General features: G+C 41.7%; 1 protein-coding gene across 4 annotated transcripts in view; it reads left to right on the plus strand.

Moving 5' to 3' along the window:
- The window catches only part of ZFYVE26 (zinc finger FYVE-type containing 26), an 80,996-nt gene that overhangs the window by 19,998 nt on the left and 46,958 nt on the right, over positions 1-14,040 (plus strand). For 2 of the 4 annotated variants that reach the window (XM_027843773.1, XM_027843775.1), the window contains exons 7-15: positions 2,668-2,832; positions 2,981-3,075; positions 3,625-3,788; positions 4,813-5,004; positions 6,378-6,983; positions 7,228-7,320; positions 8,658-8,726; positions 9,144-9,295; positions 12,347-12,548. In XM_027843773.1, the coding sequence (XP_027699574.1) occupies positions 2,668-2,832; positions 2,981-3,075; positions 3,625-3,788; positions 4,813-5,004; positions 6,378-6,983; positions 7,228-7,320; positions 8,658-8,726; positions 9,144-9,295; positions 12,347-12,548 (1,738 nt within the window). The remainder of the gene's footprint in view (positions 1-2,667; positions 2,833-2,980; positions 3,076-3,624; positions 3,789-4,812; positions 5,005-6,377; positions 6,984-7,227; positions 7,321-8,657; positions 8,727-9,143; positions 9,296-12,346; positions 12,549-14,040) is intronic. The other 2 variants (XM_027843774.1, XM_027843776.1) reach the window with 2 other exon arrangements.

Consider the following 14,040-nt stretch of genomic DNA (forward strand, 5'->3'; position numbering starts at 1 on the left):
CTTTCTTGGATTTTATCTCGAATGATTTCTGAATGTCTCATCTACTATTCTTTCTTCATTGTAGCTGTCCCATGGTATCTAGCTTAGAAAATCGCCTAAAGCTTGGCAGTTTTCTCCCTTTCCAATCCTTTTTTAGTTTAAAGTCCTTTTGATTAAGTTTGCATATGCCCAACTAACCATTCATTCTTATCTGCTTTTATTAAGTTTAGTCCATCCCCAGGTAGATATCTCTAATCACTCGATTTAAGTCATGGCACGGAAATCCAAATCCTGTTCTCAGACACCATTATTTTAGCCAACTGTTTACTTCCCAAATTGCTTTTTTTCTTTTGTATCATTTGCTATCAGTAAACAACAGTGAGAAAAGAACAACCTGTGCCTATGTTATCTTTAGTCTCTTGCTCGAAACCTCATAATCTTTGGCAATACTTTCTCGGCTATTTCTGGCTATGTTATTTATGCCTATTTGAATTACTAGAATTGCATTGCAGACTTCCATTTTGATAAATCTTAAATATATGCCCTTGGAAGACAATAGACTTCTCTCATTGTTGGCAGGTCAGCTAATAACTGCTTCGGTGTCCCTAAGCAGGGAATCATCAGTCACTGCCCCACTCTTCATTTCTTCCTCTGACTCTTGTTGGAGGATTTCTCCCCTGATAGCTTTGGTGCTTCTTCTGTGATTCCTTGAAGGACAAGCAGCTGCCTCCTCTTCAGAGCTTCCTTCTCTTCAGGAAAATCCTTAAATCTGTTATTTAGCTGTAAGTATAGAGGTGCCTTTTTCTTTCTCTTCCTATAATCTGTAGTACTCTTTCATCCTCCATTTTCCTGACTAGGGTCTAGTCTCCCCTCCTTTACCTCAAATCCCCCTTTTTTTTTCCCCACTAAAGTTCTGCTTTCATTTTTTTAGGAACACTTAAATGACCCTAATGGCCTGGAATAAAGAGAAGCATTTCTCAGGTCCCTTCATCTATTCTTCAAGGTGGAACATCAGTCTATACTTGGAGCATATCAGTCACTTGACTATGACAGAAAAGCAAACATTTGCACAGTTAGTGCAAGTCACTGCAGAATTCTCTCCTGCTTCCCATACCAGTTGTGATTTTTTTTAGCCTCATGGGGGTTCTTTGACTACTTTGGTGTATTTATGCTACACCCCTAAGGACTTCACAGCTATTTATCACCTCTTAATAACCTTCCTTTCTTTAGTATCAGCTATCTAGTATGCAACTCCTTTGCACCAGTTTCCTTTTTCAACAACTTATCCCATCAACTAGTCCACTCTGCCTATTTGTTTTATCTTCTAATTTGTTCTCCTTTCCCTTCTCCTGAGTCTCTCTTCAAATTCTTATAATTTAGTCCTCATTAAACCTCCTTAACCTTGCTCCTTTTCTTTCAACATTCTCTCACAGAAGCTGGGACCAAGAGTATGTTCCTCTTCAAATTTTCCTCAACTTATCCCAAATTTCTCCTCAAGGACAAACCTCTCCTACACAGTGTCTTGCTTCTTATTCATCTCAAGTGCTTCTCTCTTCTCCCAGGGGTAAGGAGACCAGAGAGCTTGCATCAGCAGATTTGGTTCATTCAGCAAAAACTTATTGTTGCCTTGCGTACACGCTTATGACAAAGATTAGTCATTATAAACATGATTGACTGTGATAAATAATCCCATACAACAAATATTTATTAAATGCTTATCTTATTCAAGGCACTGGGCTATGGATCGAGGCTATAAAGACAAGAAGCATCCCTTCTATTGAAATTACATCATTAGAGCACCAGAATTTCAAAGCCTGAATCCCCTAACTTCTATATGGTCTTGGGCAAGTTACTTAACCTCATATGTAAAATGAAGGGGTTGGATCATATCACCTCCAAGATCTCTTCCTGCATTGAATCTGTTGATCCTCTGTATTCAAATAAATAATTACAAAGTTGAGAGGTAGTATCTTATAGTGGAAAGAGTACTGGATTTGGAGTCAGAGGACCTCTATCATTTAATCATCTCTGCGACCTCAGGTTACTTAATCTCTCTGGGACTTAGTTTCCTCGTTTTTCAGATGAGAAAGTTGGACTAAATTGCCCCTGTAGTCTCAGCTGTAAATCTATGATCTTAATATGAAGTATTTTCTACAGGAAGATAGCATTAATAACGGGGGGGCTGGAGAGATGTGAGGAACAGCCCCATGTAAGAGGTGTCACCTGATTGGGGCTTTGAGGGAAGCCAGGGATTCTCTGACGTGGAAGAGTAAGGAGGGAGTACATTCCTTACGTGGACGACTGCTTAGATAAAGGTCCCACAGTGTAACACGTGATTACGTTGCATGTGTCTCTTGAAGTAAGCAGAATGTTAGCAAGGTCGAGAGATTACTTGAGAAAGAGGAATGTCACAGTAGAGTCTAGTAGGCCTGATGCCATTTTTTTCCTGTTCTTTAGAGGAGTTCAGGAGATTCAGGACATGCATGGAGAAGTAAAACTTTTCCCTACTGTAGGCTGCAGTTCCCTTTGGAAGAACCTGAAAATTGGCCCCATTCAATCTGCTCTCAACTTTGTAATTGCCAAGAAGCCCTACACTAAGAAGCTGTTACCTTTATAATTCAAGCCAAGTACAATTAGATTTTTTTTATGGGTTTGTCAGTCTCTCATAAGCCTCTTCTTGTCTTGCAGATGACAGCACTAACGTTATTGAAGGAAAAAGACTTTTCAGGTCTGAGTCGCTTGCTGGATAGGGAATTCCGGCCTCTCAGTCAACTACTCGTGCTTCTGGGATGGACTCATTGTCAGAGCCTGGAGTCAGCCAAGTTGCTGCTCCAGACCCTCCACAGGACAGAGGTAAATCTTCCATTCTGAAGCCTTGGATTTCTCTAGCGATGAGAGTATGTCCAGAACTATAGACTTAAGGGTTAGGCTTAATATGGGTAGTCCTGGTCTCTGGCCCCAGGTGTTTGAGTCTACATCTCTCCTTTCTCCCATTTGAAAGCAGAATCAAGAAGAGTGTGACAAGCTCCTCAGAGATGCCTGTGATGGTTTGTCAGCACATGTTGAGGTCCTAGAGTGGTGTCTGCAGCGAAACAGGTGAGGATAGGTGATGTCTTCTCTTGGTCACTTCTCCACTAGGGGTAGTAAATCTTTTTTGATGATGCTGCCCATCAACTCTTGTAGCCTTCTTCAACACAAACATAGTTACTAGTTTTGCCCTGGCCATGGGAGATTGACATAAGGAGTATCTTGGCTCGTGTTCCCTCAGCCCACCTATGGTTCTAGGCTCACCTCCTTCTCACTTCATTAGGATTTCTAGAAGCAGAGGGACAGTAGAGAAGAATGGTGGTCTCTGTTTGGTCACTGTCCTAGCACTTGCCAAAAGTGCTGCAGTCCAGGGGAGTTTCTGTCAGTGGACATTAGGAGACTTAGTAGTAAGGGGCTTGTCCTTCAGGATCTCCTGGAGTCACAGTGATGGTGGGTACTGACAATTTCCATCCTAGATCTGGCTCTTTTTCGGTGCTAAGAGAGGTGAGATCTGTGGTCTGAGTAGTGAAACAGAAAGATCAAGGAGGAAAGGACATCAGGCTCTCCCATGACAGTACTATGAGACCAGCCCCCACTTCCTCAATCTTTTCTTTGCAGCCTTCCCATACCAGAGAGGGAGATCCTGCATCATTTGTATGGTGGAGACAGCCATTCGGTGCTCTACTCCCTTCATCACCTCACAAACCTTCCTGCTCTTAGGGAGCAAGATGTTCTCGAGCTACTGCAGAAAATGCTCATCAAGGACCCACAGCAGGATCAGTGTAAGTTGAAGCAGAGGTGGTCCAGGTCATGTCCATCCCCTGAGAAATGAAGGTCTGGCCAGGCTTATTGCCATGACTTCTCAAAATGGGCAGCTTGGCCTTGAACTTGAGGGAACAACAGTGAGTCAGTCACACCAGGGAAGTGGGGTTTTCCTCACCTTTCGTAGGAACTCTGAGATGTTGGGAATTCCTGGAGCCGAATCACAAATACAAGCCCTCTGGCCTTTCTGAGGCAATTTAGGTTACAGTTGAGCAACCTGTAACTTGAAACTCCCAATATATATATTTCCAAATTGAACAAAATTAGAAGGTTCATATTGAATTCCATACATTCTCAAAGAGGATAAGGACTGAAAAAAGGGCATTGGGAAATTAATATAGTGATCCTGAGCAATTACAAGTAAGATGCTTTACCACCATCACCCCAAATCCTGAAAGAAATTAGAATCATCTGGTTCTCCTATATAAAAATATAAAACCTTTTCAGTTGATTTCATTCTGAGCACTATTGATGTGTTAGGACATAGGCATGTACTTTAGAAAAGACAAGATGGATGATGGTACCATGCGTATGTCAGAGGTATAGGACAATGTGGATTCTATTCTATTCATATTCAGGAGTTGTGTTACAGGTAAGGGTGAATGTCTTAGAATAAGTGAGTAAGGGAAAGGATTTTTAAGTACTGTCAGGAATTGTCTTTATGAGAACACAAGTTTGGGATATAGACAGAACATAGTCTATGTGGCTTCTGAGGTCTCTTCCAACACTCAGGTTTTATGATTCTGTGGTTAGGGAGTAAATGAAAGAAGGAAATAAAAGAACCATGATGTTGAACTTAAATGGCATAAAGGAAAAAGACAAGAGGAACTAGCAGAAATAAGAAATGGCATGGAGAGAAGACACATCTAAATGACTCAAAATCTCTCCATCTCATTTTGTGCTCACAGCCAGTGGGAATGTGAAAGAATTGACCCTCAGGAGTTTTACCTCTTTCTTTTCTCCTTCCTTATAATTAATATTCAGCTGATGTCTCAATCCCCAACCATCTGAACCAATGTCAGAACCTGACACTCTTCCAGGGGTTCTGTGCCATGAAGTATGCCATCTATGCCCTCTGTGTGAATTCTCACCAGCGCTCTCAGTGCCAGGTCTGCAAAGAAGGACCCTCTGAAAACCTGGCCACTAACCAGGAGCCAACGAAGGACTCTTCCCCAGGTGAAGTAATTGGGCCCCATCTTCTGCGTGGAGTTAGTAGTAAAAATCCAACATATAGTCTTTGTACTGATAATCACTTTCACTGCAGTTTTCAATTTAGAGATTTTATTACTCACAAGAATTATTTCAGTGTTATCAAATACTATCTTCAGTGTTATAAAGGGAAAAACCAAAGCATGAAGAAAAAAAAATACCTTGTCTAATATCTAATGGAGTCAGACCTCTTGACTTCCTTTTCTTTGCTTTTATCAGTACACTTTGAAGTCCCTGTGTCTTCAGCGTACCTTGTTATAAAGTATACAACTTAGTTAGAGGTCACTATTTCCAATATTATACCACCACCACTCTAAACTGTGTGTGGGCAAGGTTATTTTTGAGCAAATCCTCTTGCCTAGCGAATAGTTCTCTTGGTACCCAGGGAACCCAAGATAAACTGTGGGTTTACTCTTCTCGGGGGGACATATAGAAGAGGATTGATTAAGGAAGGTGAATGCTACCTTCATTCTGATAAATCAGAAATAGAGTATTTATAAGAGAGAAGGGATAGTAAGAAAGTACTAGACCCACCTTGTCAAGGTTTTAGTGCCTTAGCTGAAAACACAAACTGAACGTAAGTATGAGAGGTTTATCTGTGTCCTATGAATGAATGAAAAAACACTTATTAAGTACCTACTAGGTACTTAATATGTACTATAATACGCCAGGGCTGTGTTAAGTACTGAGAAGAGACAATCCTTGCTCTCAAGGTATCTAATTGGGGGGTAGGGAAGGGCAGAGAACACATATACAAGAGTGGTTGCCAAGGAAGGGAGTTTTGGTCTGGGAAGTTATTGGGATAGTAAGTTGAGCATAGAGTGACTTATTTGACATAGCCTTTCCAGAAAGCAGTGATAGTATTGATTTAATTTTTGTACTCAGAGCTGGAGAGTAGAAGGGAGGGGAAGAGAAATAGATGTGGGATAGCAGGGCAGATGGCCCAGATGGACCCCTGAGTGGTGTATGAAGGGACCGGATAGATACAGTGGGCTAGAGGAGTTTGTTCTCCCCAATCAAGCTCATTGGCCAGTTCCACGCTCCAACACAATGAGTCCATCCTAGAAACACTAGTGTCCAGTATCTCTGATTTCTGCTAAGGTCCTGAACCCCTTCCAAGGTACACTACAGTGTTATTGTGGAATGTGTCATCTTACTAGTCTTTTGACCATTGCCGTAGTCTCCTGGCTTAGAAGATAGTGTCCCCAGATAAAAAGATATGTATGAGGCTAGCAGATGATTTTTATTTTTTGCTTTTGGCTTGGGGGCCTCTACGTGTGTGTATGTAAACTTATTTTTTCTTTCTCTGGCAACTTCTCTGAAACTCCTCATCTCTTTAGGTGCCTCGAATCTCTTCTCAACATACCTGGCCAAGTGTCAACATTACCTATGCAGTATTCCCAATTCCCTGCGGCTAGAACTTCTGGAAAATATTTTCTCTTTGCTGCTCATCACCTCTAGTGACCTTCACCCAGAGCCTGCCCTCCCTGAGGACTATGCTGAAGATGATGACCTTGATGGGAAAAGTCCTCCAGATCTAGGATGGTCTCCCTCTGAAAACCCCCAGCATATGCCCCAGCCTGAGAGGAAGTCAGAAGGAACTGCCCTTGAGATGCACAAAGGTCTTCCTCAAACCTCCCCAAGCTGTCTGATTGCGGAGGCAAGAGGCAAGAATCAAGAACAAGGCTTTCTGGACCTGAAACATTTTACTAGTGGTAGCAATGGGTTTTTAGCTGACAAGTTAGCAATGGAAGCTTTTCTCAAGCTTCTCCAAGAGCAACTAGAGGAAATCAACAACCAGGAGCCCTCTGAGGACCCAAAATTGGTAGAGAACCAGAGCTGCTCAGGAAGCAGGGATGGGTTACAGAGTCGACTGCACCAGTTCTCCAAAGTTCTCTCTGAGGCACAGTGGAGATATAAAGTGGTAATCAGCAACCAAAACACAGGTAAGAGAAGGGGTAATGCTGGAAGGGTGGGAGGAAAAGGGAGAAAACTAAGAAAGGATTTCAGAATCCCATATCACTTTGGCCCAGATAATTTTCAGAGGGCCAGATGCCATCATAACCTGTATTGTAAAATTTGGACATTACTCTCCTCCTTAGCAGGCTTTCTCTACCTGCGATCCCAAGGGAGAGGGTAGAACAAAGCCTGCATCCTTCTTTGTATGACCTGTGGTGATTGCCATTTCAGAGGAGCAGTTGGCAGCTTCCCAGAAATGCCGCCCTTTCGCCACACACCGCTCCAGTTTCCGTCGGGCTCACAGGGCAAGAAGGAATAAGTCAGGTGAGCTCAGAAGCTCCTTTCCATACATTGGGCAACTTATGTGCTATTGTTTGTATCTGAAGTCAGTCGCTCATTTATACCTAGCATCAAGCTGGAAACTTTGAAGGATACAGAAGAGGGAGAGGGACAGTGCATAGTCTCTACCCTCAGGAAGCTTATAGTCTAGTTAGGGAGACAGGAGTAACATACCTGAAACAATTGGAAAACAAGTAAGTGCTACATTAGGTGGTGTAGTGAGTAGAGCACCAGGCCTAGAGTCAGGAAGACCTGAGTTCAAATCCAGCTTCAGGCATTTACTAGCTGTGTGACCCTGGGCAAGTCACTTAACCTGTGCCTCTGTTTCTTTATCTATAAAATGGTAATAATAATGGCACCTGCCTCCCAGAGTTGTGAGGATCAAAAGAGGTAACATCTGTAAAGCACTTTGCAAATCTTGGAGTGCTATATAAATGCTAGCTACTGTAATTACTACTATGAGCGCAAGAGGGGTTAAAATAATAATAATAATAACTTATATTTACATAATATTTTCCTCATAACAACCAAGATAAAAAAAGGTTACTTTTAGCATAGACTGACATGATAGGCAAGACTTCTTGGACAAGGTAGGACTTTAACTGGGACTTGAAAGATGGATTTGATAAGTGGATGAGAAAGAAGAGACCATTCTGTTTGGGGCAAGTGGCGTAAAATAATATCTAAGAAATCCGTGTGACTCAGAGATCAGGCAAAGAGACTGTGGGACCATGAAGCTGAGGGGCTCCATGGGTTCCCCACAAGGGACCTGGATTTCATCCATTCCAGATAGGAACAAGTGAGCACTAACAAATGCTTGCCAGTGGATCCAAGTGGGCCCCTTTGTCTGGGACAAGGGTCAGCACTGACCAAGCCAGTCAGATAGTGACCCAGTAGCCACAAGGCCTCTTACCTGTAGAAAGAAGTAGGTCACAGAAAGTGATGCAAAGAAGTTTGTCTTACATAGATAGCCTCATGCATTCCCATCTGTGCTGGATGGAGTCTTGTCATTTTCTCTCATACATGTGGTTTCAGCTACTGTTTGAGAGAGGGAGTAAGGCTCCTGTTGTAGAGGGGATGGCTTGGACCAGGGGGTGCCTCTGAGGTCCCTGCTGCCTGCCTGAGGCTTGCCTTTATGTATGTATGTACGTACGCGTGTGTGTACGTATGTATGTATGTATGTATGGCAGCAGTTGCCTGCTGTATGTGTGCATTCCACTCTCAGACTAACCAAGTTCCTGTTAATGAGAGGACTTGACATTTTCTATGCTATAGGAAATTGATGGTAGATTTTTTTTTCCTCCTCTTTCTAATGCTTCTAGATGGCCGAGACAGAGTCTCCAACCTATCACTAGAAAGTACAAGTAGTGAACTAAGCACGAGCACCTCAGGTATTGATCGGACAGGTCCTGTTCCCCAACTTTGTCCTGGGAGAGAGTATTCTTTCATTGTGGTGTAAGAAGTGGGGTCCCACAGCCTGACTGTGCATACTGGCTCAAGAACTATAAGATAATGCTTACTGTGTACCAGGCAGGTGTTAGAGGGAAAGGTGAGGACCGGTTCTATAGAAAGTCTTTCAGAGGCTTCCCTATCAGACCTGCTTACCTTAAGCCAAGACAAACAGAGGGTTGTCAGTACCTGTCACTTGCTAAATTAATCTAGATGTGGAGATAGTCCCTCCTCCTGAGGACAGGTCAGGTCCTGTCTCCAGGCTTCTCCATGGGGTACTCTGATGAAAGTGATTTGAAGAAATTGCCATGCAAACCATGTGCTCCCCTGATTTTCCCCTAATCCTGTGTTCCTCATAGAGGGAAGTCTGAGTACTATGTCTGGGCACAGCAAGCTAGAGGTCCAGCTACAACCTCAACCACAAAACCCACTTATCCCGATGATGCTGTCTCAGCCTGAGTCACTTCTTGCTTCTTGTATTCTCCGAGGGAACTTTGTGGAAGCGCATCAGGTGAGAAGGAGGAACTCACTAGGCCCACCCCCCAAGTGGCAACAGCTTTGATCTAGGCTGCATCTATGGGCAAACAAGAAAGCCCCAATGGCTGTTTTAGGCCAGTACTCAACAGGTGACTGCTCCTTTGAAAGGTGGCAGGCCACAGTTTAAATTCCAGGCTTTGCAGCCTTCTTAAACCATTCCAAGGGGTGATCAGACCCCAGAAATGGATTCAGCTCACAAAAAACTGATCTACCAAAATGTCAATTTTGTTTTATTTGTTTTGAAAGCAAAGAGGACTGTAATTTTCAAGTGACCAGAATATCTCTGTAGGCCTATGATGGAGCACTAGATTAAGAATGAGAAGACCTTAGTTTACTCTTAATGAGTAAACTTGTGATCTTTGAAAAGTCATTTTAGTGCCTCCTGTCTTCCGCTGCCCACTTCGTGAATTATCATGAGGATCACGTGATCACATATATGGGAAGGCCAGAGCTTGACCAGAACTGTGTAAGGCAGGCAACCTCCTAGGTCCCAGCACAAAGGGAATGAAGTGAGGACTTTTGTGATGTCCAATTGCATGCAACGGCTGAAGTTTTCAGGGCACAAAGGACATGATGGAAGGTTAACAGGTTTTGGAGTCAGAGGGAACAAATTTGAATCTGGCTTCTACTACTTATCACCACTCCCACATTGGTTCACTCTTTTCATTTTTCTGGGCCTAAAATGAAAGTGTTAAGACTACAGCAGGAGTCAGCAAGCTACTGCTTAGGGGCGCCACCTGTTTATCGTAAGGCCCAGAGTTAAGAATAGTTTTTATATTAAATGTTCTACATTTATTAAAACTTTATTTTAAAATTTAAAAATAATTTTAATATAATAAAATTTATTTAAAAATGTAAAAACCATTTGGCTCACAGGCTGTTAGCTAGAGAATTTTCTGACCCTGGACTAAATGATTCCCTAAGATCCATCTCAGTACTAGGTGTTGTGATCCAAAGGTTGACACAAGTCCTTTATCCTAGCCTTGGTGAAAGCACTATGAGACCTATAAAGAAATTTACAAATGCAAGGTGGTACTGTGATAATGTTATCATTATTGTGTCAGCTAAAGGGCACATCTGTTACCTAGTAGGAGAGCCTGTTTGAAAAAGCAAATTAAGGTGAAAAAATCACTTACTGAGTGTGGAGTCAGAGGAGGAGGAGAATTATTTAGATAGCACTTTGGAGAAGGTTAGCATCAATTTGGAATTCAGCTTGGACTCTGCATAAGACATGAAAACCAGAGGGTGTCATATATGTCCCTGATTTTTACCCCTCTTTGTGTCAGTATTCATAGAATCATAGAACAAAGTTACCTCTGGAGTCACGTTTGTGGAGTTTTGCATAAGTTTAACATGTATGGGAGATACCTTGTTTGAAGAGAGCTTTTTTTTTTTTTTTTTTTTTTTTTGGTGAGGCAGTCAGGGTTAAGTGACTTGCCCAGGGTCACACAGCTAGGAAGTGTCAACTGTCTGAGGCCGAATTTGAACTCAAGTCCTCCTGACTCCCAGGCCAACTAGCTGCCCCCTTGAAGAGAGCTTTTAAGAATGAATTATGTTCCACCAAGTCAAATACTTTTTTAAAATCAACAAACATCTTTATATTCTCTGTCAACTATATTACTTTTAAGATGTATTCTGTAGAAAATCATCTGTGCAAAGCTTGACTTACCTGTTCTCTTCTCCTGTTCTAGTACTATTCAAAAATCAAAATGATTTATCAGTAAGCAATTATCAAGAGCTTACTATCTGCCAAGAGCTACTTTAGGTACAAAGACAGGCCCAGCCACTGTTGCTGATTTCATTTTCCTAAATCCCGCACCATAGCACATTAGGTTACTACCTAATATATAGATGCAGACACAAATACACCACCTTGTATACAGATGTGGTAGTTCTTCTCTTATCATCACTGTGAATAGATCATGACAGGAATGCTGGGAGATCTGTTCCAATTTGGGTTTGTTTGTTTTTGTCCTTCAGTTTTTATCACCAGATGCTCACAGGATAATAGGATTCAGTTGTCTCTTACACCAAGCTCTTGGCAGACTCATGTTTTCCCCCAATTTGTTGGTTTTGGGGGTGATACTACTGTAAATGAGCTTACACTCTAAATTGCTGTTCTGGGCTGCCATCTATCTGTTTTGAAAGGAAATTGAGTTTTCTGGCTGATAGTTTCATGGTTCTTTTTAACCTTTTTGTTATGACAACTACTTAGAACCTGAACTCACTTCCACTGTTCCTGACTCTGAAGTTTGTCCTCTGTCCAGTGTGCCATATCAACTAAAGTGTTATAATCAGGATCAGTGTTTTTCCTTTTGTCTACTTATTTTCCAAAGTCAACCTCTTGTTTAAACAGGTTGAGTTGTAGCTTCTGTAATCACACACAATGTTGTCTTCTTATCTTTAGCTGGGGGTGAACATTTTACTTCCTTCAATTTAGAAAGCAGTTTAGTTGTTCAGGGGTTGTAAACCCTTACCAACTATCCATCTAATAATAATACCACTAGGAAAAATCCCAGATGATAGGAGCTGTCCTTACGCTCCTTCATATTCTTGCTTTTATATCCCATCTGTAGTAATAATAACAATGATCCTAATCCAGATAGCCTCCCCAACCCGCACTGGAAGTCCCATGTCACTTTCCCCTTGATTATGTTTTAGCAACTCTTTCTTCTCCTTGCATGCTGGTTGTAACAGCTCCCTTTTGTGTAGCACTTTATAGTTTTCAAATCATTTTCCTTAATAAAAAGGCATCCATGTGAGTTAGTGCAAATATTTTTATCCTCATTTTGCAGATAAAGAAATTGAAGCTCATTCAAACTTAAATGACTTGCCCGTGGTCCTCCATGGTATGAGTTGTATCAGCACCCTCTGATCTGCTCTTACATCCAGGGCTGCCCAGACCTCAAGGACCTGATCTGTCAGATGCTTGTCATGATAATTGCAAGATCGAAGTTCCATAGAAGTTTATGGATTTCCTGAGTGTAGCCATAGAAATAATCCATCCCTTATTCCCCTGTGACAGGTGGTGTTCATGTTTGACCTGAGGTCCTCTCCCAGCTCTGGTGAGCTCATGTTTATGGAGCGCTACCAAGAAGTGATCCGAGAGTTGGCCCAAGTAGAGCACAAGATTGAAAACACGATCTCAGATGGGGGCAGTAATACCGTTCGACGAACCAGCAGTGGCCGCTCAACTCTGCAGGCCATTGGCAGCGCTGCTGCTGCAGGTGAGGATATACTTTTTCAAAACAGGGGAGGTGAAGTAAGAAAGGTTGCATGCTACTGGTAGTGAGAAAAAACCCTCAAAAACATGAACCACTTTGGCAGTCTGATGAAGCTTATGGACCTCTTTTCAGAAGAATTTTTTTTAAATAGCATCATATTTTTTTCCAATTACATATAAGGGTAGTTTTCAACATTCATTTTTTTGTAAAATGTTGAGTTCCAAATTTTTTTCTCCCTCCCTCCCATCCCCCCTCCCCAAGAAGGCAAGCAATCTGATATAGGTTATACGTGTATAATCATGTAAACACATTTCATGTTAGTCATGTTGTGAAAGAGAAAAATGTTTTTAAATGTATAAATAAGATATATAGCATTATAAAAGAAACCAATTATGTTGAAATGTAGTTATCAAAATATTAAACAAATTCATGGACCCCTAGGTTAAGAACTCCTACAGAGGAGGAAAGCTGTGGAATTCAGATCTGTTCCATCTCCCCTACAATGTATTTCAGATACCTGCCATTTTAGACATTCCCTTAAGCTTATTTACTGTGTCTAGACTTAAAAGAGAAACCCTTTTATCCTGCTTCTCCATTTTGTTGGTATAAGTTCCAGTGCTTCTGTATATGCCTGAGCATTTTACTTCCTCCCCAATGTAGTTGTTCAGGCTTTATAAAGAACGTCATTTTGTTTAAGTGTTAGAGAGGAGAGTGTTGTCAAGTGCTGATGCTACCCACTGGGAGTCAGCTATCTACTCCAACCTGGGCTCCAGTATAAAAAAGACTGTCTTTTAATTGCTTCTTGAAAGTTGGTCCCTTGTTCCCCTATCTCTTCACAACCCTCTTTTTTTTTTTTATACCTAGTCACAACTACCAATGTTCAGTATAGTAGAAGTACCATGAAGTTAAATCCCCAGTTACATGAGCATCCTCATTTGACTTGACAAGGAAGGCTTACCCTTCTCCTTTCTTTGGCCAGGCCCTATATACACATCCCTCCCACCTTCTCCAGCAGAGGATGCCTACAACATCCTCCCCACTCTCTCACTAATCTTCAGTCTCTCTCTATCTAATGGTTCTGTTGCCTATAAACATGGCCATTACCTCTAAAATTACTCTCCTCCTACTCTGTGTATCCTGTGTGCCTGTTTATTTATGTACTGCCTCCCTTGTTAGTATATAAGCTCTTTGGGGGCAGGGACTGTTGTAGCAGTTTGTGCGTTTCTTTGTATCCCCCAGAGCTTAGCATAATTCCTGGCACATAATAAACTCCTAATATGTTTGTTGGTTGATTGATTAATTTCTTTTTCAGATCCCATCTGGAAACACAGCTCTTCTTGACCTCTTTTAAGGGTTTCTCTTGGTCTCCTTAACTATAACCATGCTACTTTACTTTCTCTTGTCACTGATGGGCGAGATATGTTTATCTACTAACCTGCAAAGAATTACCTGTCCTTTTGATAATAACTTTGTTAATAACAATAATGACAACAGT

This window comes from Vombatus ursinus, unplaced genomic scaffold (genome assembly GCF_900497805.2).
Source record: "Vombatus ursinus unplaced genomic scaffold, bare-nosed wombat genome assembly UNPS02014926.1, whole genome shotgun sequence".
NCBI lineage: Eukaryota > Metazoa > Chordata > Mammalia > Diprotodontia > Vombatidae > Vombatus > Vombatus ursinus.